The sequence below is a fragment of the Choloepus didactylus genome, chromosome 18 (assembly GCF_015220235.1).
Source record: "Choloepus didactylus isolate mChoDid1 chromosome 18, mChoDid1.pri, whole genome shotgun sequence".
NCBI classification, from domain to species: domain Eukaryota; kingdom Metazoa; phylum Chordata; class Mammalia; order Pilosa; family Megalonychidae; genus Choloepus; species Choloepus didactylus.
This window is the reverse complement of record NC_051324.1, coordinates 31,280,829-31,305,693: the sequence shown is the minus strand read 5'-3', so window position 1 is coordinate 31,305,693 and position 24,865 is coordinate 31,280,829. Positions and strand designations below refer to the sequence as shown.

At 39.8% G+C, this 24,865-nt stretch overlaps 1 protein-coding gene across 1 annotated transcript in view; it reads right to left on the bottom strand.

Annotated features, from left to right (window-relative positions):
• The window catches only part of TAF15 (TATA-box binding protein associated factor 15), a 31,652-nt gene extending 15,720 nt beyond the window's left edge, over positions 1 to 15,932 (bottom strand). The window contains 7 exon segments of the mRNA XM_037808827.1: positions 3,784 to 3,904; positions 4,869 to 5,062; positions 7,024 to 7,123; positions 7,207 to 7,291; positions 7,380 to 7,428; positions 8,889 to 8,928; positions 15,813 to 15,932. Of these exon segments, the coding sequence (XP_037664755.1) occupies positions 3,784 to 3,904; positions 4,869 to 5,062; positions 7,024 to 7,123; positions 7,207 to 7,291; positions 7,380 to 7,428; positions 8,889 to 8,928; positions 15,813 to 15,819 (596 nt within the window). The 5' untranslated portion in view covers positions 15,820 to 15,932.
• Between the last annotated feature and the right edge of the window lie 8,933 nt (positions 15,933 to 24,865).

Genomic DNA, 24,865 nt, shown 5'->3' with positions numbered 1-24,865 from the left:
TTACAAGTCTCCCTTCCACATACTGAGCAAATTACCACACAAAGGTACCTGAACGTCCATGAGGCAAGGTGTTGCCAAAACAAAGCAAACCTACACAGAACAAAGCCCTGATAGAAGGAACAAGGTAAGGTGAAATAGTAGAGGTATTTAGCAAAGACGTAATATAAGCGTACTCAGCTTTTGGTATAAAAAAACCAGTTTATATTCTTGACTCAAACACAAAGATGGTTCTCCAAGTTCAAAACCACAATGACTAGCCTACCCTACAGTAGACTCAGAAAGTTCTTTTGCTGCTACATTGTACATTTTAGACTATACAGTCAGATTCAATTTCAGGTGCTTGTCTAGAAACCAAAAGTTATTTGACAGAATCTCTATTCCCAATCTTAATTATAAAAAAATCTAAACAAACCTATTCAAGGCCTACAACTGCCAAATAGTAAAAATCCTTTCCTGGAAAACTCCATATTTTGAGGGTAAAAAAAAGGGCTTAGCTAAAAATTGTAAGCAATTAGTGTTTAAAAATATGCTGTGTTTTCATACCATAGTACATCCAGATTACAATTTTGGGGGTGTGAGGAAAAGACCAACATTAATTCCAAATGTAAATGACTCTCTGGATTTTCAACTGTTTTTACATTTTCTTTCCTCCAATGTCTTGTGAGTGTGATATAAAAAAGGCTTTCCAGATTCAACATTAACCAACACTTCAGCAGATTAAGAATCTGTAAATCTAGAACTGCACCATCCAATACAGCATCCAGTAACCACATGCGGTTACTGAGCACTTGAAATGTGGCTAGTCTAAACTGAGATGTGCTCTAAATGTAAAATACAAAATAGATTTCAATGTTTTAGTATGAAAAGAATGTAATACCTCAATTTTTTATCTGATTACAAGGGTTAAATAAAATCAATTGGGTTAACTAAATTGGGCTAAATAAAACATTATGAAAATAAGTTCACCTGTTTATTTTTAGTTTCTTTAGTGTAGCTACTAGAAAACTTTAAATGACATATATGGCTCACACATTTCTATCAGCCAACACTATTCTAGACTATCACCAGAACATACGTATTTTTAAGGAAGCTAATCAAACGCTCTTAGCAGAGGGAGAAGACAATCAAAATTCAAGGTAACTTTTTTTAGGCTTGAATATTAACGCTTGAAAGCACACAGCTACATAACTTGAATAATTCTAATAATGAAAAACAGTATCTATGAAGTTCTGGCAGACAATTCAGCAATGCATTAATTACAATGCTGAAGTTAAAAACACTAGAATTTACAGCCTTAAGCTTCTAGTCCACTAACACATCAATGAATAATTTTAGATGAACATAAAGAAAAAGACTGCATTTCCTATAGTCCCTGCAATCTTCTCATGTCTCTCCTCCATACTTGGAAAACTAACTGCTTCCTCCTGGTCTGAATTTTAACTCAAGCCAAACAATCAAACAATATATGAGGTTAGGTCCCTCCCTTACCACACACCCCACCCTCACCCACAAACTATGCCTTTTCTTCTTTAAATATCAACCTAACTAATGTCAGATATCCTTCAAATTACTCCCAAAAAGATACTTTCAATGCTGCTATTTTTTTTTTAAGATGATTAGAAACACAAACAGGAGTGTTGATGAAGACTAATGAAAAATGTTAGGGAATTTTTGGTACTTAAATGCAAAACCAAGCATCAAAGTAAATTCTTAAATTGGACATTTGAATTTGAATTCAAAACCCTTTACTCCAATAAATAACAAAAGCACATCTTGAGCAAGATGTTGTGACACATGAAAATTTTATGAACTTCAAATTTCAGTTGTCCATAAATGAAGTTTTATTGAATACAACCACATTTAATCATTTAACTTATTAATGGCCACTTTGGCACTTTAAAGGCAAAGTTCAGTAGTTGCAATAGAAATCATATGGTTTGCAAAGACTAAATATTTACTATTTGGCCCTTTACACATAAAAAGTTTGCCCACTCCAATATAGGAAGTAATCATCAATCCACATGTATTTCCAAGAAAGGCCTTGCATGAACATCCCACTCAACAGCTGGAAGGTGGTGGGGGGGTGGGGGGGGCATAATTGGGCAGACTACAGACCACCACCCCCACACAATCCTACCCCAACTTCAAGCATATCAGCATAGTGTTAATTGGGTTTCTGTGTAAGATTTTGTTTGAAGTAGTTCTAAGGCTAAACAACAAGGTCTGAAAATCAAAAACCACAAATTACACTGAAAAATATTGCCAAGGAGAATATAAAAATACTTAAAAATTGGTACTGGGTTGGATTAAGGTCCTGGACCTTCCCTTCTTTGACTGAAGAATCATTAAAGTCATCTCTCACATGAATTTAAGGATTTCCCTGCCTTCCTCCCCCTATGAAGTGGGATTCCATCACTCTGAACCAGATACTGACATAGTTTAATCATCTATTAGGATATAATTATAAGTTCCTAATTTTAAAAATTAAATCTATGATGTACTATAAAACATATACCATGCCAAGATGGCAGATTATCTAAAACTCAAACTGGAAAATTACCTTGTTGGTTATCTTGTTTGGGTGGAGAGTAAGCAACATGTCACTTTAATTAATTACAATGCTCACTTCATTCATAGCTACATGATGGCAGACTGCTGTCTTCGATAATGAAGAGGCATTCAGTATACTCATTTACCTTAGTAAATTATCTTTGACTATCAATCAAAAGATTATTAATGTCCAAGTCTCATGAAAGTTTATCAAATAAGTTTAAATTTTAGTTTTCCCACAACATCAAAGAACTGTGCATTAGACAGAGAACTACAAGTCAGTTAGTTTAAATTCCTGGCTCATCTGAAGAAATCACAGTACTGTATATAACTGATTTTGTTCCTCAGGTCACCTCAGGGGACAGACACTCAGTCCCTAAGTAGCAAAAGATTGAACAAGTACTGATATATTAGGTCTCAGTTAACAGGACATTGACAATTTAAATTCCCAAGAAACAGAAATTATCTTTAAACCCATGCATTTTACACAGAAATTTACAACCTGCGAGCCTCATCTTTGGACAACTATATCTTCATTTTTGTGTTTAGGACCAATGTACTAAGCTTACAGGCATATTTACAAGTAATTTTTAAACCAGCTTTCAAAGCATACGCCGTAACTAAACACCTAAACCTGACAATACTAGCAATAGGAAAAAAAGCTGGATCAAAAAGTCATTCATTTTTCAAGCAGCTTAGTCTAAATAAATACACAATGGTTTGTGATGCTGGACTAATTATTTCAATAATTACTTACTTTAAATGGAGGACAAAATAGTTTAGCTATACTAAATCTTTCATTTGCCAATCCCACATTTATATGCTGCTTTTATCTTTCCCTTCCCAAGGGGATTTAAGACTAAGGAATAGCCTCTGTGCCCTCCAATCTAGACTTAACTTACCTTTTACTTTTTACATATAAAACACTTGGATTTCCCAGATATCTTTTAAATGAGTTTAAGATTCTAGCTCTAGCAGGAAAAACAGTCAAGTGGTTTGTCCACAAGCACAGTAGAGGTGTTTAATATACACCACATAAACTGTTAACATAGTCTATTCTAAGATAATTTACATGACATCTTAAGACTGAAAATAAATTTTGAATTTCTGCCCTCTTCTCTACAACATAATCTTTCTTAAACCTCTTAAATTACCTGCTAAAATCAAACCAGCTAAATAACAAATTTAAATAAATAAATAAATAAACGTAAGCATTTATACCAAAATACTTACCTTGACCCTGTCATAGGACCTCTTCCATCCTTGTCATATCCCCCACGCCCTCTACCTCCTCCCTGTGACCCGCCATATCCTCTATTATCTTCTCCATACCTACTCATATCACGACGGTCATCTGCAAAAAGGGAAATAATATATACATAAATAATCATTATCATTTCTGACAAAGGCTTCACCTAATATAATGTTAAATGGCTGTTTAGGTCATATATTTTGTCCTTTGGAAAATGGCATATGCAAGTTACCACAAAATCATCTGGAATTAAATGTGTTTGAGAATTACATCAAACTGTATCAAATTCCATTCTGCTGAAATCAGATAGCAAAATGGTGATCTGGAAGTCACAGCCATACCCCTAAGTCAAAAACCCTAGTAAATCAGAAGAAACGCACAGCCCTATGCAGTTGTTATTTTCTTCACCTCAAACCATTTATTTATCCATAAATCAAGCATGGACAGGGGTTAACCGGATTTTCAAACTGAGAGAAGACATTCAGTGAATGAGATTCTACTTTTACTCATTCACTTATTCATTCATTCAAGTATTCAATACATATTTATTGAGTACTTACAGTGAACGAAGCTCTAAGCTAGGCACTGAAGGTGCAAAAACGAGTAAGACAGGATCCTTGCCTTTGAAGCATTCATTTTCATGGCATGGACAGATTCCTAAATATCAGTGATATATACACTTTTGGGAAAATAAAGAGGAAAGTACAACTCGTCCGTCTTAGATGGGGTTAGAGAAGGCAAACATGGGATTCCAAAATTAAATAAATCACCATCACCAAAAGGAACTGGTACGCACAGCATTGTCAAATGATCAGTGTTCCCAGGGACAACAAAAGAAATTAATGTAATCAAACATCAAAGTCATGTGACCATTTGGGAGTCTCTAAGAAATTCAGAAACAGAAGTCTAATAAACAGGTTTTGATGTCCCCAAGAGAGAACATATGTTCAACATCATCTTTCTACGAACAGTCGAAATCCTGCGTGGGCCTTTTAATACAAAACTCAACGTACAAATAATTCTATGAGGAGCAAAAAAGAAAAGTAACAGAAGTTGGACATCTTACCTTGTGTGTGGTGGCTGTAGTTTTCCCTTTGCGAATGGTAGGACTGCTGGTTTTGATTATAGGAATCATGCTGTTGATCATAATTTGATTGCTCATCATATGAGCCTTGGTGTTGATCATAGCCTGATTGCTGGTCATACGACTCTTGCTGACCATAGTCTGACTGGCTGTATGAAGGCGCTCTTCCACATTGGCTAAACAGAAGTGAAGAACTTGAGAGATTTTATAGGTGAATTAGGTTCACCTTAGCAAGCTAAATGAAACGGAGAAACCTAACAGCTAGACTTCAACCATATTTAATACTATTTTCTCACGGAAATTATTCAATTGTTTTATCTATAAAGGTTCCTTATTACCAATGGAATGCCCTTCAAATGAAAATTTCACTCTTACTGAAGAGGTGCCACATTATGAGAAAATCCATTTGTACCTTTAAAACTGTAGTGAAGCTACAAATCACTATGGCTGTGTCACTATCTCCTTGAATTAAAAAAATAATAAGTAAAAGATGCTACAAAGTACAGTAATGTCTGATTCTTTAACAAACATGCCACAGTGAGTACTGAATCCTTTCAAGAGCTACACTGAGAGGCTCCATATACACTGATTTAGAATGACAATGTCACCTCTTGAAATACTTTTTGAATTATTCTTTTAAAAATACCTTTAGAATCTACACTACATTCTTCAAAACATCCTCAATGAAGATAAACTTTAGAAAACAGTAATAAATCATTCATATTTAAGTCTATTGAGTAAGAGGCAGGAACTTGCCTTGTGATACCATTTTTTTAATCTAAAAAGAATTCTATCAAATAATGAGATTACTTTCTTATTATTTCTGGCAATTCCAAAAGAGAACTTCTAAATATGTCCTGAACAATATGACTGTATTACTTCTTCTCAGGGTAGGAATGGTGGAAAGGCAACAATTTAATTGGATTTGAGTTCTGTACGTTTACTTAAAAATAAAAGGGGATGTGTGTGACAAAAAAGTTCTCATAACTTAATAGCCACATCTTACTCTTCATTAGAGCATCAAAGTAATCTAATAAAGATCAGTATGTTTCCAAAACACAACAAAACAGCAGTCAGAAACTTAGCACTTCACATAAAAATGGCTGTCAACTCTAGCATATCATTTCTCTTTGGCCTACATTTATGTTATCATGCATCCATAAACACATAGTTATAAAAGGATTCTCTTTAAATTTACAACTAACCAACAGGACTTGAAGAGTTATTCCTCCGAATGTAGTATGCCTTCTGGATAGTAACAGTCCTTATATTTGTACTCTAGTTTCTACTTTTCAGTCTGTAAGATTGAGAATTTGACTTCACAAATCTTATTTTAATGATTTTATTTAACTGAATTCCACTTAGAATAAATTTCTTCACTATGGAGAGCACTAGAGACCTCCGCTTCTGCCTCAAGTTTTAGCTATATAACTTGACAAGCTTTATCATCTTGATAATTTCTCTTTACCTCTGTAAAATGGGGACAAGACTGACATTTCATAGTAGAGTCTAAGGATCAGTTAACTTAGGGAATGCAAAAGCATGTCATAAAATGCAAAGCACAATTTCAATAAGGTTGTTTTACAACCTTTTCCCAGATTTGAACAGCCTCTTCAAATCTGGGGAAAAAAAAAAAAACTTTTATAAAACCTATAAGCTTATTGGTAAATATTCACCCAACTACATTACCCAAAAAAACATATTTTAGGGTTCCTGACACATATGTGGATAGGTTTTGGCTTTTTTCTTAATTTTCTTGTCCCTGAAAAGGTTAATACAGTCAATAGTGGAAAAGTAAAACTGAAATACAAAGGTATGCATTAAGAAGTCTCAGTCTATAGGCAGGTTTTTATTTAATCTCACACAAAAAGCACAAGTCCAAATTTTTCTAACATTTGAAGTACATACACTCATTTACAGTTATATAATAATTTTACAAATAACAAATTATAAGAATCAAATGGCAATGCTGTGTCAATTTCCAGATTTTCCATAAAAATCGTGAAATTCACATTCCATCAAAACTTTCCTGAAAAACATATTTAAGGCTAGGAGTTTGCTGGTGAAATGTGCTTAAGACCCAAAGTATTATTTTCACACTCCCAACACATTCTCAGTACTTTTACTATTTCCTTACCCTCCTGATGATTCCGTGTTTTGCTGTCCCTGGTTATTATAAGATTGCTGACCATATGAGCTCTTTTGATTTTCATAACCACTGTAGGACTGTGAATAACCTAAAGATTGAATGGGTACAGCATTTAGTAAAAGCTCTGATTTTTAAATCTCTAAAATAACAAATTTAACAAACTAGTCCAACCTGATTGGCTTTGTCCATAACTAGGGTAGCCACCATAGCTCTGTCCATACGAGGAATCAGTCGTTTGCCCGTAGCCAGAATAGCTCTGAAATTTAGGTAAATACTCAAGTTTCATCACATACTTAGAATAAAAATAATTACTTATGAAGAATGCAGTTTATATTTCAACCTACTTGTGATGCTTGTCCATAGCCTTGGCTGCCTTGATTTCCATAGGAATAACTATAAAAGAAACATGTAATATTTGAAAGAAATGTGCCAGAATTCAGAAACGCAAATGAAAAACAATACCTTCATTTCCAACTTACAACTCAAATGCAAGTTTCTTTTCTGAAAAACTGTCAATCTGCCTGTCTTTTAAAGTCTAAATCGAAAGGTGATGGCCAATGACTGTTAGCAAATGAAATCACTCCCAGACCTCTTCAAAGCCAAATACTAAAATGTTTTGCATCGGCAATCTCCCAAAAATAAACAAAACTTGGCCTGACCTAGACAATTCCAAAGAATTATGCTTTGGGGGACAAAAAGAACCTACACAGCAAGGCTCATAATACATGTCTCAAAGAGAAAAATGATGACTTTCTAATCAATTTAGTTAACAATTTTGACAGATCACTTTCTACCATCTGTCTTAGCTATATCTGTCTTTAACAGTGTGACACAAAAATCCAGTTTAACGCCTTTGTAATTACAGGTATGTATCTCTTTAAAGCACCTATCACAGAATGAAATTATATTGTATCTCCAGAGTCCCAGAAGAGCCTCGCACATAGAAGCTCAAGTATTTGTTGACCGAATGAAAAATTTATGATTTTTCTTTAATTTATAGCACATAAGCTCTAACAAACCAGAAACAAACTTTCTGAAAATATAGTATAACCTTTTAAAATATAAAAATAAAACATTTATTTACTAAAAACCTTTTTATTTCAGGGCAAAACAGTAATAAGAGAATTAAACTTAACTTTTTAAAATATATTTCAATGCATAAATATATGCTAGATGCCTACTATAAGCACTACCCTATGAGAATAAAAACATGAAATTAGAATTGTTTTCATGGAGCTTAATATCTGATGACAAAGTATATATGACATGCTATTCTGAATATCTCATCCTGAGCTGCAAAACATTTATGTTTTAAGTTGAAGGCTGCATTTCCAGTAAGCAGGAGAAGCCTACTGCATGTACACATTCACAAAAAAAAAGGAAACAGACTCTTCTTTTCATTGTGAGCATGGTTAAGAATTTTTAAATATTTACAGTGCTTTAAGAAAATCTGCTCTAAAATAAACACATTAGAATATTATTATATATCATCAAAAAAAGAAATGCGTTTTCTAAGAACCTGTTATATAACTCAATTGCTTAATTCTTTCAATTATGTTTCTTCTAAGAAATTTCCTAAAGAAAAGATAATCTTTATAATACCTATGAGATTTGCTTTAATCTCTTGGGGGGTATCTCTATTTATGGATGCAAAGAGCCTAAAGAAAAGAAGAAATGCTTCACATCATCTATTTACACAGATCAACTTTCTTCCTTCTGTTTAGAGCTATAAATACATATAACTCTCTTAAGGCATTTAGATACAAAGTCTCAAGAAGGAAGCCTGACAAAATCCACCTTTTTTCCTCAGTTCCACCCTTTCGTGGTATTATTAAAATGTATGTATACTTTACCTTTGCTGCTCACCCCCAGACTGACCATAACTTCCAGAATCTAAAACACATAAAAAGAATTTAAAATCTTATTTTACAATTATGCTACCCTCAAAGGCTGAGTTTACCTCTTCTAGATGAAATGCAGTAAGAATGTCATAAAAACTAACTGCAGAAAGAAACATCAGGAATTTAAAATACTATGCAAAAAGAAATCTGGATAGTACTTGCTTTTTGTAGTAATTAAATCTTTGAAAACTAGTAGTCTACAAATGTGTGCTAATGGTCATAAGAACTAAGTAAACAAATGTGAAACAATGAAAATATACACTTTTTAACAAAAACTCAAAACCTAATCTGTATTATCCTTATATACAAAACCCATCTGTTAAAACGATCTATGACCAAAAAAGGGGGAAGATAAATCCCAGGATTCCATTTACATGCATATCCTAGTACCCACCCCTCCCCCTCAAACCATTCCTCGGTATTGGACTCCTTTAGCTGTCAGCAGCAACAAAAAAATCTTCAAAGACTTGGTAAAAGCAGGTGAATCGGTTGCTTAACCCTGACTTTACCAAGTTTTAAGGGACCCACTCAACCAATTGGTCTACCAAGTCAGAATATTTCTTTCTAGCTTCCATTTTAGCAATTAAAACTACCAAGGAAGGCATGAATTGAGGACAATGTCAAAAGAAAGTCTTCCAAATTCTGAAGATGCTCTATCCTTTTTTTAGGTTTCTACTCTTATCAAATGATTGGCCTAAGCTAATTTGTGATGAATTTCATACGAAAGTCTTGCAATGGCAAAAAATGACTGAGTGTTAAACTGATGACCATAAGGCCTAACTTACCCAATGCGAAACAAAACCACTGTTGTCAAAAAGTTATGAAAACCCACCAAATATCAAATTAAATCAGTTGACTGTATTTTTCATTCCATTCATATAAAGCTACTATATAAGAGCAATGCCATCAGTTGTATAAGAAGGTAACATCCAATGTGCCACATTTCTACAGTGTGGTAAAAATCCCAGTCAAAAATACTCTGAACAGATTAGTTTTTAAAATTTTTAATTTTTAAGCATTTTAAAGAAATTGTGATACAAACTACTACTTCTATGCATGTGGAACGGCATAAGCCTACCTGAAATGAAAAAGAAAAACTTGTGCATCACTGCCACCCCCATGATAATCAAATGACTATAGAGCTGTAGCTACAACTAAGAATATGAAAAAGATACACAATCTAATTAGACCGTAAAGAGATTAGCTGCATTCATCAAATGGTGAAATAATGAAGGACATTAGCTTTACTCAAATGAGAAACGGAAAAGGGTTATGGGGAATAAAATATGTAAGAGTAAAAGTTAAAACACCCTGTGGATACATCAAGTTTTAAGTTCAACTACATTCCAAACAGATGTTGGCTCTCCCAATAACACAGCAGAAAAGGAAATGAAATAAGCTTCAGTGGCAGAGAGATTCCAAAAGGAGCCGAGAGGTCACTCTGGTGGGCACTCTTACGCACACTTTAGACAACCCTTTTTAGGTTCTAAAGAATTGGGGTAGCTGGTGGTGGATAACTGAAACTATCAAACTACAACGCAGAACCCATGAATCTCGAAGACAACTGTATAAAAATGTAGCTTATGAGGGGTGACAATGGGATTGGGAAAGCCATAAGGACCACACTCCACTTTGTCTAGTTTATGGATGGATGAGTAGAAAAATAGGGGAAGGAAACAAACAAACAGACAAAGGTACCCAGTGTTCTTTTTTACTTCAATTGCTCTTTTTCACTTTAATTATTATTCTTGTTATTTTTGTGTGTGTGCTAATGAAGGTGTCAGGGATTGATTTAGGTGATGAATGTACAACTATGTAATGGTACTGTAAACAATCGAATGTACGATTTGTTTTGTATGACTGACTGCGTGGTATGTGAATATATCTCAATAAAATGAAGATTAAAAAAAAGAACACAGCAGAGAGTCTATCTCAGTGTATCTGTCTCATACTTAGGATTTAAGTCTCGTCCTTAGTATAAATACTTGGGTGATAAAGTGAACATATTTTATATTTATCAGAAAAAAAAATCAGTTTGTACATGTTATTTAAGGCATTTCAAACAACTGCTGATTGTAAGAGCACTTGACACTTGAGCCTTGTGACTAGGTCCATGGATTGTTTAGTACTTTTAAATGAAAAGTGCTTTTAAATTTCCAAACATACAGGGTTTTTTCTGGTTTTGAGTCCTAGAATATTCCATTTCAGATGCTGAGAAAACATCTTAATTTGTTACATTTTGCTACTTTTTACTATGCACCCTTTCTTGGTAAATGCTTTTATAAATGTCCCTTAAGTGCTTGAAAAGAACTGTTTTCTAATTATTGAGTAAATTCTGTAAATTCTAAAGATTATGCTTGTTATTTGTATCTTATTCTTACTAATGTTTGGTCTGCCTGATCAGTTAATTACTTAGATGTGTTACAAATCTACCCCTCTGGCTATGGATTTGTCAATTTCTTATGTCACTTTTTGCTTTCTACATTTTGAGGCCATACTGTTATGTGCACAAAGTAGACTTCATATCTTCTAGGAAAATTTCCTATTAACAATTACATGAAGATGCGATCTCTAAAAATGCCCAAATTTTGTTTTGACTGGTAATATTACTAAACAATCTTCCTCTTGGTTGGTATTAATCTTTACCATCTTTTTGCTTTCAACACTCCTTGTTCTTAGGTTTTACGTATGTTGCTTCTGAACATTTTTTTCTCAATGTGAAAAGCTATGCCAACTGATATTTTAATATTTTTACTATTATTTGCTATTATTTATTTCTACCTCTTTTATATTGGACTTTCTACATGCCATGGTGAGGGTTCTTCCTTTTAACTCCTTTCCTGCCTTCTTTATTGCCTTTTCCCTTCTCTATTGCTTTGGAAATTATACATTCCACTTGTTTCTTCAGTAAGTTAACATTTATAATTTTTTTAATGATTATGTTCAATTTCTAACACGCATTCTTGACAAAGTTCAAAATTATCTTTAACTTCCACTGGAATATAAAGACCTTAATATGCCCTTCACCTTTTTTATCATTTTTAGCCTCTATAAATCTAATAGCTTTTATCTTCATTTCCTATGTCATCAGTGTTTGCTTTTGTTTACCATGTTTCCTTCTCTACGTTGTTCTTGCACCTCATTTCTCCTTTCTGGGTTTAATTTCCTTTATTGGCTCTTTCAGCAAAGGCCTGAGAGTAGTATCCTTAGATTCTTGTGAAACATACTTAATGACAGTATCAGACTGAAATTTCAGCTCAAGTTACTTTCCTGGAAGTTACTTACCAGATCAAGTTACTTCCTAGATCACTTCACTGCTTTTTTAGGTTTTTGTAAGTTTTGAGAAATCTGCTGCTAGTCTTAATGTTGCTCCCTTTTTCCTCTTGTACGTTTGTTATTGGTATTCAATAATTTGCAATTTCACATCGATGTGTCTAGGTATGAATTTATTTTGTCTCATGTTTGAGACTAGTGATTCTTGGCTCAAGAGTTACCTTTCATTAATTCTAGAAATTCTCAATGACAATGACCTCTTTGACCATTGATTCTCCCTCCTTCCTCCTACTACTACTGTCAGGCATTTGGAGTGATCGGTGTATGAAAGGACTTACAATCTATTTCCCATGGTTCTTAATCTTTTGCTTTGTATCTCTTTACCTTTCCAAATTGCATTTTAGTAATAAGATCACACCTATCTTCCACTTCACTAATTATTTCTTCTAATAGGTCCACCTTCTTTTCAGCTTATCTACTTTTTCCTTGTTCCACTTTTTGGTTCTTTTTCAAATCTACATGGTCTTTTTTCTACATGTTCTTAGGGTTGATACCTCCTTTTAAATTTTTAACAATTTTAAACACATAATTTAGTATTCTCTTCCAGATTATCTATTAGTGAATCTAATCGTTGCTCTAATTTTGGTGAATTATTTCCTGAGTTCTGCAATTTCTTGCTATGAACTCATCTTTTACAAGCCCTATTTTTTTCTGAGAGTCCCTGTAGCTTGAGCTGCAGGAACTTCCTCCAGAAAAGGTCTTCCATTTGTTTCTGCCAGGAACCTAAGGGTAATGCCAACCCAGAAAAATTTCTATGTTAATTTTTTGGCTTATTGTTTCCTGGACCCCATAAGTAGCCTAAATGAACACCCAAACTGTGTGAGGTACAGGACCAAGGTCTTTCTCAGGAAAAACCTTTTTTTTTTCACTCAGAGCCTAGGCTTCCTTGTTAGCTCTTTTATTAGGGGGAAAGTTTTTTGTCTTTTATTTTTTTCACTGAAGATAGTCCTTCAAACGTCCAGGTTTTATGGAAAGGTCTATTCCCACTACCTGGCACTAATTGTCACAAGACTTCCTTTCCTGTCCTTACACAGTTACTTGGGCATTCAGACCCAAATCTAAATGTTGAGGCCTACGCCATCCTCTCCCAGCCATACGCCAAGTTAATTCTATGCTTACTATGCTAGTTCCAACTCCATTTTTGGCACTTGGGGCTTTCCCTTCTTTCTTTTTTAATTTCTTGCAGATTTAGGTGTTTGTAGATGGAGGACTCTCAAGTTATCTTGGTCTGTCAAATCACACGAATGAGAAGTATTTTATCACTAGACTTGTGGTTTTAATTTGAAAGGTGTCAGATAATTCACACTTGAGAGTGTGATTTACAATATTTAGAGTTTTAATTCATTGATTACTTAAGTGCATATATTTTGTTTATCAGTTTTATAAGTCTGCTGTGTCAGGCATTTGGAGTGATTGCGTCAATATGATAAATTAAATTTATAAATGTAATTAGGATGTTTAAAGTGCTTAACTAAGTTTGTTAATGGCATTAATTGTTTAGAGAAAGCTTAATCTCTTAAATCTATTGGTTAACCATTCATCAAAGAACAAGTCAGAAGCATTATTCTTATTTTAATACAAAGTCAAGAGTATTACTGTGTTTTATACACATATTACAAAATGTATAGTAACAAGACTAAGTAGAACTTAAAGATTCTAGCTTCAGTAAACTGAATGTTAATTTAGAAATAAGCAACCACAGGGTAGTCCTTTTCGGATATTAAAGTCAATCTCTATATCAAAAGGTATCTTGGTAATTTGAAAATCAGTACTAATAGGTAAAGCAGCTCACACACTAATCACATATTGAAAAGACTGAACTTTACAAATAGTAAACCCCTAAAATCTAATTTTCCATCTGAATAAAAACCACCCAGTCCTACAAAAATAAACTTTTGTTTTCTATCAACATTACATTAAAAATCCAGATAGACCAAGAGTTTTTCATTAACTCTGCATAAATTTCTTCATGAGGGTAGAAATGCATGTCTTTTTTGTTTTTTTTTAATCCATGGGTGGGTTACACACTTTGGGAGTGTATTTCTATAAGCTTCACCAGACTTCATTTCAAATGATGCACCTAATAAAAGATGTTCTACCACTGTCTACTTTGGATAAGAGATTATTCCTTGTTTGAGCAACAATTAAATAGAAATTGAAGCAGCAAAAAAGTATACTGAGTAAAGATATAAATATAAATAATATATATTATATATATATATATATAAAATATATATATCTTCTTAGATCAGATAAACAGGTCCCTAAAAGAGATCAATATTCTGGCTCCATAACACTAGTTAATCTAAGGAATGTGTACCACGTATATCAGGACTCACCCTTCTCAGTATGCAGCTTCCTTTTGGTCACACATTTCAATCCTTCTGCAAGACTAGGTTACTGTTTTGTTTTGGGTTTTTTTTTGGGGGGGGTTGTTCTTAATACTAACTCCCTTTTTAAAAAAAATACCAACTGACTTGTAGCAGAGGTATTTTCACCCCAACCATATGGCTTCACGGAAATAAATTCTGCTTTTCTACCTGAAAATTAACATCTAACTCTCACAGTAGGTTCTAGCAAGCGGACCGACCTGGATCTTTGCAGCCTGTTATGCAGTCCAACAACAGAGGACCTTGTGTGGTCAGTTAGGACTCCTAAATCGAGAGGTCATCCATGTCCCAGACTTTATATTCTGATTTAGCAGTATCTAAACAAGCTGTCCTAAAAAGACCAAGGCCTGTTTTTCTCTTCCACACAACGGCTGGTCTCTGACAAATTAACTACCTCGTGGGATAAGGAATCCCTTTCCTTTGGTCTCCATGTTTTTGGGGAAATGTCAGCTATACCTGCAAAAACCTATCAATAATAGATAAGGCTCACTTTCACGCTCCTGCAGAAGATAAACAACTACGGAGGGAGAGGATGAAGAGGAAGCTGAATTATATGCAAACACCTCCAACTCGTATCCGGGTGGTTACTGCAGAGGGAATCACTAGAAGTACGATCTTCTATAAGGTAACGTACTTTAAAAGGGCTCCCAGAGCGTCAAAGCCCCCACCTGATGAATGGGTGAGTCAGGAAGGCCCAGCTCCACTTCACGGATGGGGAAACTGAGGTACGAGGCGGCGAGATGTCTGGCCCGAGGCCTCGCTGAAAGATCGGACGCGGAGCGGAGAACCAGAAGCACCGATTCTCTCAGGCTGATGCTCTAATCACGGCTCCCCCCGCCCCCATGATGGCGTAGACGGCCTCTGTCCCCCGACTCACACACACCCACCCCCGGGAGCGGCACTTCTCCTCAGGTTCCAAGAACAGGGCCAAGCAAGGGGGCCCGCAGCGCTCCCGCGGTGATTTGCAGACCGAGAGCCTTGGGATCGTGCGTCCCTCCAGTCCAACATGGCGGCGGCCGCGGCCGCCCCCCCACCCCAAGACTCCCTCAGGGCCAGGGGCTTCCCCTCGGGGCCCTCCGATAGGCGGGAACACGGCTCGACCCCGCCAGGCCCCTTCTCGCCGCTGCCGCTGCTCAGTGAAGAAGTCACCTACCCGACATGACTAACGGCCGCGGCGCGAAGCCCCCAAAGCCCGCCGAGAACAAGGAATACGAAAGCCAGGCAGCGCGGCGGCCGAAGCTGCACCGAGCGCGGCGCGGCAGGCTGAGCACGACTGCGGGGCCTCGGCAGCCAATCAGCAGGCAGTGGGCGGTACCACAGCGCCAAGCCAGGAGGGGTGGTTCGGTACAAGTACACCCTGAGGTCTTCAGAGTCTTCTCTGTTCTCCCCTCCGCGAGCGGTACCATTATTGAGAGGGAATTGAGAAGAGAAAGTACCAAAGCCGCCATCAGGATGGGGGAGTACCGGAACCTCACTCGGTCCTAATTACAATCTTATTTCTCCCTCTGTTGAGTCTGATGGAGTTCGAAGTTAGGTAGCGACAGGAGAGAGACCTTATAAACAGACTATTGGTTAGAAAAGGCCTTCTCCCCCTAAAATTTAGAATGGTATGCCTTAGTTCGCTCCGTGTTTGAGGCGGAGAGCTTGAGACACCTGGGGGCGCTCGGAGTCGACCAGCTCGGGAAAAGAAAGTCGTGACGAGCTCCGGTGCCCGTTTTGTTGAACTACCCTGTGAAGTAAAAAATAGACTACAAAGTGATATCGGAACAAAAGCGTTCCTTAAGTCGATAATCACATACAAACCTGACCCTGAGAATGTGTCTTGGGGGGAGAAGGGGATAGAGCTTTAGTTTTCAGTGCTATGATGATAGCCAACTCTAATTGCCGGGCGCCTTACATCATCTCATTTAATTCTCACAACCGACTGATGAAATATTATCCCCATGTTACAGTTGAGGAAACATAATCGCTTGCTCTAGGTTGTCAGCTAGTAAACAGCCAAGGTGGAATTCGAACCCTGCTATCCCGACGCCATTGCATGTGGGCTTAACCATTGCGCAGCACGAGAGTTCAGAACTGTGTGGAAGGATAGGTTCCCGGAGGATACCTTGACATCTGAGCCAAACCCTAGGTGGTGAGCAGAAGTTGACCAAATAAATGCAGGGCAGTTGTGCTTTCAAGACTGTAGAGGAAGTAATTCAGTATGTTTGGATTTTGCCGGCGAGGGGAGAGTGGTAGGAGACAGGGCAAAAAAGTAGGGGGCTAAATAGCTGAGGCCTGTAAAGTACATTAGAGTTTGTGCTGTAATTCAATGGCACCGGGAACCACTGGCCAGAGAGTTTTAACGGAGAGGAGTAAGATCAGATTTGCATTTTCAGGCTGCAGTATGAAGAATGCATTTAGGTGAGTGATGTGTAGAAGCAGGGTGACCAATTAGGTAGCCAATGCAATAATTCCATTGAGAGACCAGAGTGGCCTAGATTTAGAAAGTTGCTGTAGAGATGGAGGTAGCTGAAGAGGTATCAGAGAGAGTCTGCAAATAGGACTGATTCAGGCGGGACGTGCTATGGGAAAGAGAGGCTTCTGGGATTGCATTCTGGGTTTCCTGCTTAGACAAGAGAGCAGACTGCTTGTCATTCAGTGTGATAGGAAACAGGAGGAGAAGCAGGTTTGGGAGGAGACAAAGGAGTAAGATCAAACTAATGCCTTCTGGTCAGCAAAGGCATGAGGTCATCTCTCCTCATTATACCAGCAGTAATTGGGCTCTCAACTCTAGGTACTGAGTCCTCTAGTTAGGTCTAAACAAGCAAGGGTTAAAGAAATAGAAATTGTTTAAGGACTGAAAACCATTTAACCATTTAGTATATCATTATACTGAGGAACACAACCCACAGTAGGAGATGGGCATGAGTTGTCTAGGTTGTTTGTTTTTTTTTAATTGGGTTATTTTTTAAAAGAAAGAAATACAGAAAAGTATTGTTTATCATGAATGCCTTAAGACTATATTGCCATTCACTCCTTCACTCTTCATTCAGCTGACGTTTTTTATGCATCAGGCCCTAGCAGGCCCTGCCCTCCAAGAACTGCAGCCTTATGATAGGGACAGTACAAACCTGTGATTCCAATCAACTTCTGAATGTGGTATGATTAGAGGATGCAGAGGGCACTCTGGAAATAGAGGAAAGCTATCCAGCCACATCAGGGTGGAGGCATGTTAAAGGCTTCCTAAAGAGGGCGCCTCCTGATCTGAGCTTTGAAGAAAGCTCGGAATGTAATTCAGAAAAGGGCTGTACTTGGAAAGACTGGGAGAGAACAAAGTTCTGGGGATTCCAAGTGGTTCAGTCTGCCTGGTCTGTGGAGTTGCAGGGGGGTAAGGAATGGTGATAAATGGAGAGGAAGAAGTAGGCAGGAGCCACATCCCAACAAGCCTTGTATGCCCTACTAAAGACTTTGGATATTAAATTTAAAACAGTGGGGAACTTCTGAGGAATCTGACAAAGGGAGTGACATTTACAGCTTTCTGTATCCATTATCTCCTTTAATCTTCTGGCAGTCTGGGAAATGGGTATAGCTGTTATCCACATGATGAAGAGTACTGAGGCTTGGGGAGGTGAAATTCTTTACCAGGTTCACAAAGCCAGTTAGGGGCAGAAACAAGCTCATATCCAGGTCTTTGGACCAAGCCTAGAATTCTTTTCACAGTATCCCCTGATCTCCCAATATTGAAGAAGAACTCCTCCCGGGTCTGTGGCTTCTTTCTAAGGGTCCTTCTCTATCAGGGGCCAGCTCACAGATTAACTCTTCGTGCCCACCCCACACACATACTGCCTTCTAGACTTATGCCTGTGGATGATTCCAGTTTATGGATTATCTTCAGCCCGCCATTCTTCATGATACAGGATCCTGCTCCCTCTCTCTCCACTATCCTAGCCTCAGTCTGCATATTTAGGGAAGACAGCAGGTACATTTTACACACCAGCTTTAGCAGAATGCATCTGGGAGGGTCTCTCAGTACTAGGCATATTTGCCCCTAATCCATTTCTCACTTTCTCAACAGGCTGCTTTCAGTTTCAGATTCCCTCAACAAGTAGCTCCCAGCTGGAGTTAGCCAACAGGGGGCCTGATGGGAAATTAGTTGACAGAAGAAAGGGAGGAGGGGGGTTCTTTCTCTGCCTCACCCCCCACCCCCCGCCCCCCCTGCCTCAGGGGATGTCTCAAGCAACAACTGTCTTTTCTGAAGCTGCGGGTTCCACTGGTGATCCTGGCTCTTGGGCTCCAGTGACCAGCCCCTCCTCCTCCTTTGTCCCTCCAGCCTATGGCTGGTGGAGTCTTCTTGTTACTGATCATTTCTGGCTTGCTTCCGTTCCCTAATTGGCGTCCCAATCCTTCCACCACTGATGTAGTACCTCCTAGGACATTGTAAGGACTGCAGATTTACTCAGAGTGAGAGAGGAAGCCATTAGAGGGAGCCTTGTGAGCCGAGGCCTGACAAGATCAGACCTGTTTTAACCGGAACTACTTGGGCTGCTGTTCTGAGAATAGACTATAGGGGGCAAGGACGAAGCAAGGAGAGGTTATTACTTGGACCAGAGTAAAAACCAGATCACAGTGACCTTTTCCCTCTTTTGAAATCCTGTGGTACCGCAAGATTAAAGGCTTGCATACCTGATTGGAAACCGATTTGTTTCCCAGCTGGGTTGCATAATTCATCTCTGAATCCCCCGTGCCTAAACACAGTGCCTGAAACAGTAGGCACTTTTAAAAAGGGGGAAAGATAGTTTTGAATGAATGAATAAAAAGAGCATGATTTCCCTCTCCACTTATCTGTGAACTCCTCAAGCTCAAAGACCTTTATCTAGGATTTTCCTATGTCTCCCATGGGGCACAGAGTAAGTGCTTGGTGAGTGTTTGCTGAAAGAATGACAGCTGCTTTGTGCCACATGCCACAGGCAATGCGTGGCTCTCACCACCACCACTCCAGCTGGGGCATCCCTGAGCTCTTCCAGTCTTTCTAGAGAGCAAACCTCCAATTACTCTGAAGCCTGGCCAGGGGAGGGGTGGGGGGCGGGGGGGGACGGTGAGGCTACTTGTAAATGACCAGGCTACCTCGTCCTCCCATCAGTGGTAGGCACTTCCTGTTTGGGATAGAAGGAAGGAACCAGACACTTTCCTGTTCGCAAGTCTTTTAAGCAAAGTAGCAGATGCTGAGCAGGTCCTGGCCAAACCTTTCAGGCCAGGCGGTTAGCCTTTATGTGGAAGGGAAGTGGGGCGGGGCACAGTGCCAGATTGGCTAGCCTTTTATTGTGCTCCTTGCAAGTCCCCTAGGTCCTGATGTGAGTAAAAAACAAACCAGAGGAGGCCGAAGTCCTGCAAAACTGAGACGAGGGATAGGGGAGAAGAGGCTGCTCTGAGCCAAAAAGCATTGCCTTGTGAGGAGGTGCCGATGTGATTACCCTGGGGCAGGCATGTGTATGTCTCCTGGATATGAACATGCTCCAGGGTGAACTCGTGTGCATATTACATGAGTGTATACCTATACCTGTGCACCCAATATCCAGTGCTTTATAGGATTTAACTGTTACTGTCTGGATTACTCACCATAGCAACTCAGGGTAGTGGAAAAAGCAGGAATTATTGTCCCAATTTAAAAAGGGCAGAAACTTAGAGAGGTTGACTTCCAGAGGTCACAGAAAGAGTGAAAAAATAGGATTCAAACCTAGGCCTGTCTGGTTCCAAATATCTTGCATTTTCCAGCCCCAAGTGAGCGTGTACATGTGTGTACATGTGTGTGTGCGTGTGTGTGTACAGGGGGATAGATAGGTAGGTATACTTGTGAATGTGACCCAGACTGATAAGTATGAATGCCCATACATGCTGGAGAGAGGAAAGTTCTCTTCTAGAGACAGAAGTGGTCGTTAGAGTCAGGGCTTCTTTTGTTGAATCTCAACTAAAAATGCACAATAAATAACATATACAAAGTATCACAGCTAAAGACTTCAAATTCCCGGGAAAACCTCCTCTTCAGCTTTCCCAAGCTAATCTATCTCATGACCTCACTATTCCTCTTTAATACCTCTTCTTGTGGCTTTTTGAGCTTGGTCCTCCCATAAATGCCTTTTTCTGAAGCCTCGAATTCCTTCTGATAAGATCTACTTTGTGTTCCCCACACTTCCTGGGGAGGAGGAAGGGGCAGAAACAAAGCTGATTGTTCCTGTTATTAAAAAGAGAGAAACTGAGGCCTAGAGGAGCCTTGTCCAGGTTCACACATCCTGCCTGACTCCAGGGGTCAGCTATTGCCTTGCGTCAGAGCAGAAGGAATGGCCCAGGCAGCTGCCAGCCCCTTCCCTGGATCGGTGACATGCCCAGGCCCTGGCATGAGTTCCGCGGAAGTCCTGTCCACTCTTTGGGAGAGCTGGAAGGCACTAAGGAGCTGAGCTGAGCCCCAGTGCAGGGAGAGGAAAGAAGGTGAGGCAGCTTTCTTTGAAAGGTATAGAGAGGACTGCCAGCAGAAGTAGGGCTGCTCAACCCAGGTGGGGAGGGAGGGAAAGAGCAATCCAGACCCTTGGAAAACCTAGAGTCACCTTCTTCTTGGACACTGCTGTTGATACTGGAGTAGGGTTCAGGAATCTGAATTTTTAGCAAGTGCCTCAGGTGCTTTGATGCAGGTTGCCCAAGAACCACATTTTATTAATTTGACTTGAGGCAAGATAGTATAGTGTTTAGGGGCCCAAAATCTGGAATCATAGCATACAGGTTTGAATCTTGGCTCCACCATTATTAGGATTGTGACCTTGGACAAATGCTTTAATCTCTGTGTGCCTGTTTCCTCATCTTTAAAATAAGGGTACTTATAATAGTAATTTTCTCAGAAGGAGGTAGCAAAGATTCAATGAGATGATTTCTTTAAAGCACATAGCACATTCATGCCACATGTTAATTTGCTCAAGTATCAATCACTATTATTTTTTCCAACTCCCCATTCCCATCCCCACCCCAGCCCTTTCCCACCAGAGGAAGAAATAATGGGATTGGATTAATGCAGAAATTTGTCAGTATCATATTGTTTTGGGTGTGGGGGAATCTTCGGACCTTGCTTGGAGAATCTTTGCTCCAAACTCAGCCTCCTCCCATCGCTTTCCTGAAACCCCTGCTGTGGACTGAGCCTATTTCCAATAAACTATCCTGCCTTTCTCATCTTCCTTTCCTCTTTGTATTCCTCTCTCATGCCCCCAGCATGTACATGGTATTAGTTTGTCAGGGCTTCTATAACAAAGTGCCACAGATTAGTTGGCTTAAACCACAGGAATTTATTATCTCACTTCTGGAGGCTAAGACCAAAATCAAGGTGTCAGCAGACCAGGCTTCCTCTGAAGACTGTAGGACTCTGGTGGTGGCTTGCCAGCAATCCATAATATGTCTCTATCTCTGTCACATGATCCTCTCCCTCTCTCTCTGTCTCTGTCTCTCCCTCTTTCTCTGTCTCCCTCTCTCTCTCTCTATCAGTTGTCTGTGCCTCTGTTCAAATTTCTTCTCCTTATAAGGACACCAGCCAAACTGGATTAGGGCTCACCCTAATCCAGTTTGACTCATCCTAATAACTTCCTTAAAGATCCTATTTACAAACAAGTTCACATTCACAGGACCAGGGGTTAGGATTTGAACACATCTTTTTGGGAGACATAATTCAAGACAACACATGGCAAGGTGACCTCTTTTCCCACCCCATCCAAAGTGATCCAGCTCAGGATGTGCCCCAGGATATAAAAACATACAGCAAGTCAGTTGTAGAGCTGAGTAGGCCCTGGATTCTTGAAGATCACAGAATTTGGTGCTCTGGGACTTGTGAGTAAGCTTCAAAAGTGAAAGAGAACTGCTACCCAGGGTCTAGCCATGGAAACATGCTGTCTTCCCTGGGAAATGGAGACATCCTATACAAAGGCATGGTTGAAGCCCCAGGTGCGTGTGTGGGCAAAGGACACTCTGTTCTATATAAACTCTTCTGGGCCCTTCCAAGGCTGGACAGCACCTCTAGGTGACCACAAACAGGAGTAGGGTGGGAGGAGGTGAGGATGGGATAAAATAATCTCACCAAGGACCCAAAAGGAGAGCAGAGGAAGTCGACTTTCAAACACAGCAGCAGTGCCAGTTGGTGAGGTCCAGGGATCAAGGGTAACCTAGGATGCAAACAAAAGGGGCATCCACTCTTTGGATGGCTGAGTCTGTCTGCTCCCAGACACTCAGCCCTCCAGAGAAAACACTGCTTATCACCTTCCCCTCTCCTCCCAGTGCAGCTGAAATAGAGAATCTCTGGGATGTGCCAGAGCAAGGGATGGAAAGACTCTGCCTGGAGAAAGAATTGGTGTTCCTTGGAGCTCCCCTCCTCAAAGAAGAGCTGTATTTGTCCTGTCAAAATCCACCTTTCAAGGCTACAGACCTTCTTAAATTTCTTCCACCCCCCCATCCCTGATACCAGGGATTGAGTTTCATATTAACAATGAATAATTTTTTAGTATAACTATTGTCCAACACATACTTACACCAAAAAAATTACTAGTTGTTAACTTGATATTCAAATGTAACTGGGCGCCCTGCGTTTTGATATGCTAAACTTAGCAACCCTACCTTACACCCCTTCAGAATCTCCCTCCCCCAGGTGCACCACGGCAGGACTTTGCTTGAACCTGCAGCTGGATCGCACCCTGTTCTGTCCTTATCTAAGAACTGTCGTTCTAGTCTGCCCTGCTAGACTGAAAGCTCTCTGAGGGCAAGACCCAGGCCTTGTCACCACCTCTAGGGCCCAATCCCAGGCAGGGACGCTCCTTAACAGTTGCATACAAGGGCACCCACCATCAAGGGCGTGGACGGTCACCCTAGAGGACCCCTGGCACAGCATTGCGTCAGCGCCAAGGAAGGGTGCCTTTTTCTCATTGGTCCATCCAGAAGAGCACCTGTTTTTCATTGGTCCGCCTAGAGGACTGCCCCTTTTTCATTGGTTGGGTGGGAGGTGGGCGGGAGATTGTTTCCCTCCCGTGGGAATGCTTGTTCCTAAAGGTGTTCTCAAAGTGGTGCCTATTTTCAATTGCTCCACCCAAGTGGCCCCTTTGTTAGAAAAAGCACAAAAAAATTCTGTGTGCTCACAAGGCTCTGAGCATTAAGAAGAAAACACTGCGTTACATTTGCTTAGCATTTTATAGATTCCAAATTATTTTTATTCACATAAACTTATCCAGTCTTCACAACAACCCTGAAGGTAAGTATCATTGTCCCATTTCCATATTACAGGTTAGCGAATTGAGACTGGAAGGGAGGGAGCAACCTGCTCAGTTACTAAGGCAGATAATGAAAACAGTTTAATTTTGCTCAGAGTTGAGCAAAGGCTTTCATGTAAATCGTTTCACCCCACCCTTACAACGGCTGTGTAAAGCCAGACACTTTACACTCATTTTCTAACTTAATCATCACGCAATTCTAATAACTAAATATCCCTTGCCCTCCTTTTATTGATGAGCAAACATAGTTGAAGTAGTAATATCCTCTGCCAAAGGTCGCACTTGCACCTTAGCATTTATTAGATGCATCCTGTGTGATGTCAGGCACCACCCTCAGTTAGGCACAGGCACACGACATCAGTATTCTTATTATCCCCATTTACCGATGAGAAAAATAGGTTCAGAGAGGGTGAGTGACTTGCCAACACCACACAGCCAGTCGGTGGCTAAGCAGGATACACAGGCCCAGCAAGAAGCAGATCTGGAGCCCCAATGCAGCTCTTCAGACCCCAGCCCCAAGGTTCCTCTCTCACATCCCAGGGCCTCGCTCCCTGCCAGCCTGACTGAAACAATAAACGACCCTCAGGTAGGTCAGCGATCCCTCTGCATTGAAGCCTTAGGTAGTCACAACTGCCAGGATAGGACCCTTCTTCCTCCTGCCTACCCAGACAGATCACAACTAAATGGAGGTGAGGGGCGAGAGAAAGCTGCGGGCGGGTGGCTGGCGCGGGGCGAGACGGTGCAGGCTGACGAAGAGGTTCTACCACCGCCGCGCGTTCCGGCGGCGTAGCGGGGTGGGTGGGGCCGGAGTGCCGGGCTCCCGCCCCTTCTTTCCTCCCTCCCTCCCTCGGTTCCCCGGCCGGCACTGCCCTGGCTAGATGACCTCCGGCTGGCTCCCGGCAAAGCGCAGCGGAGGTGCGGCCAGCGCGGAGCTCGG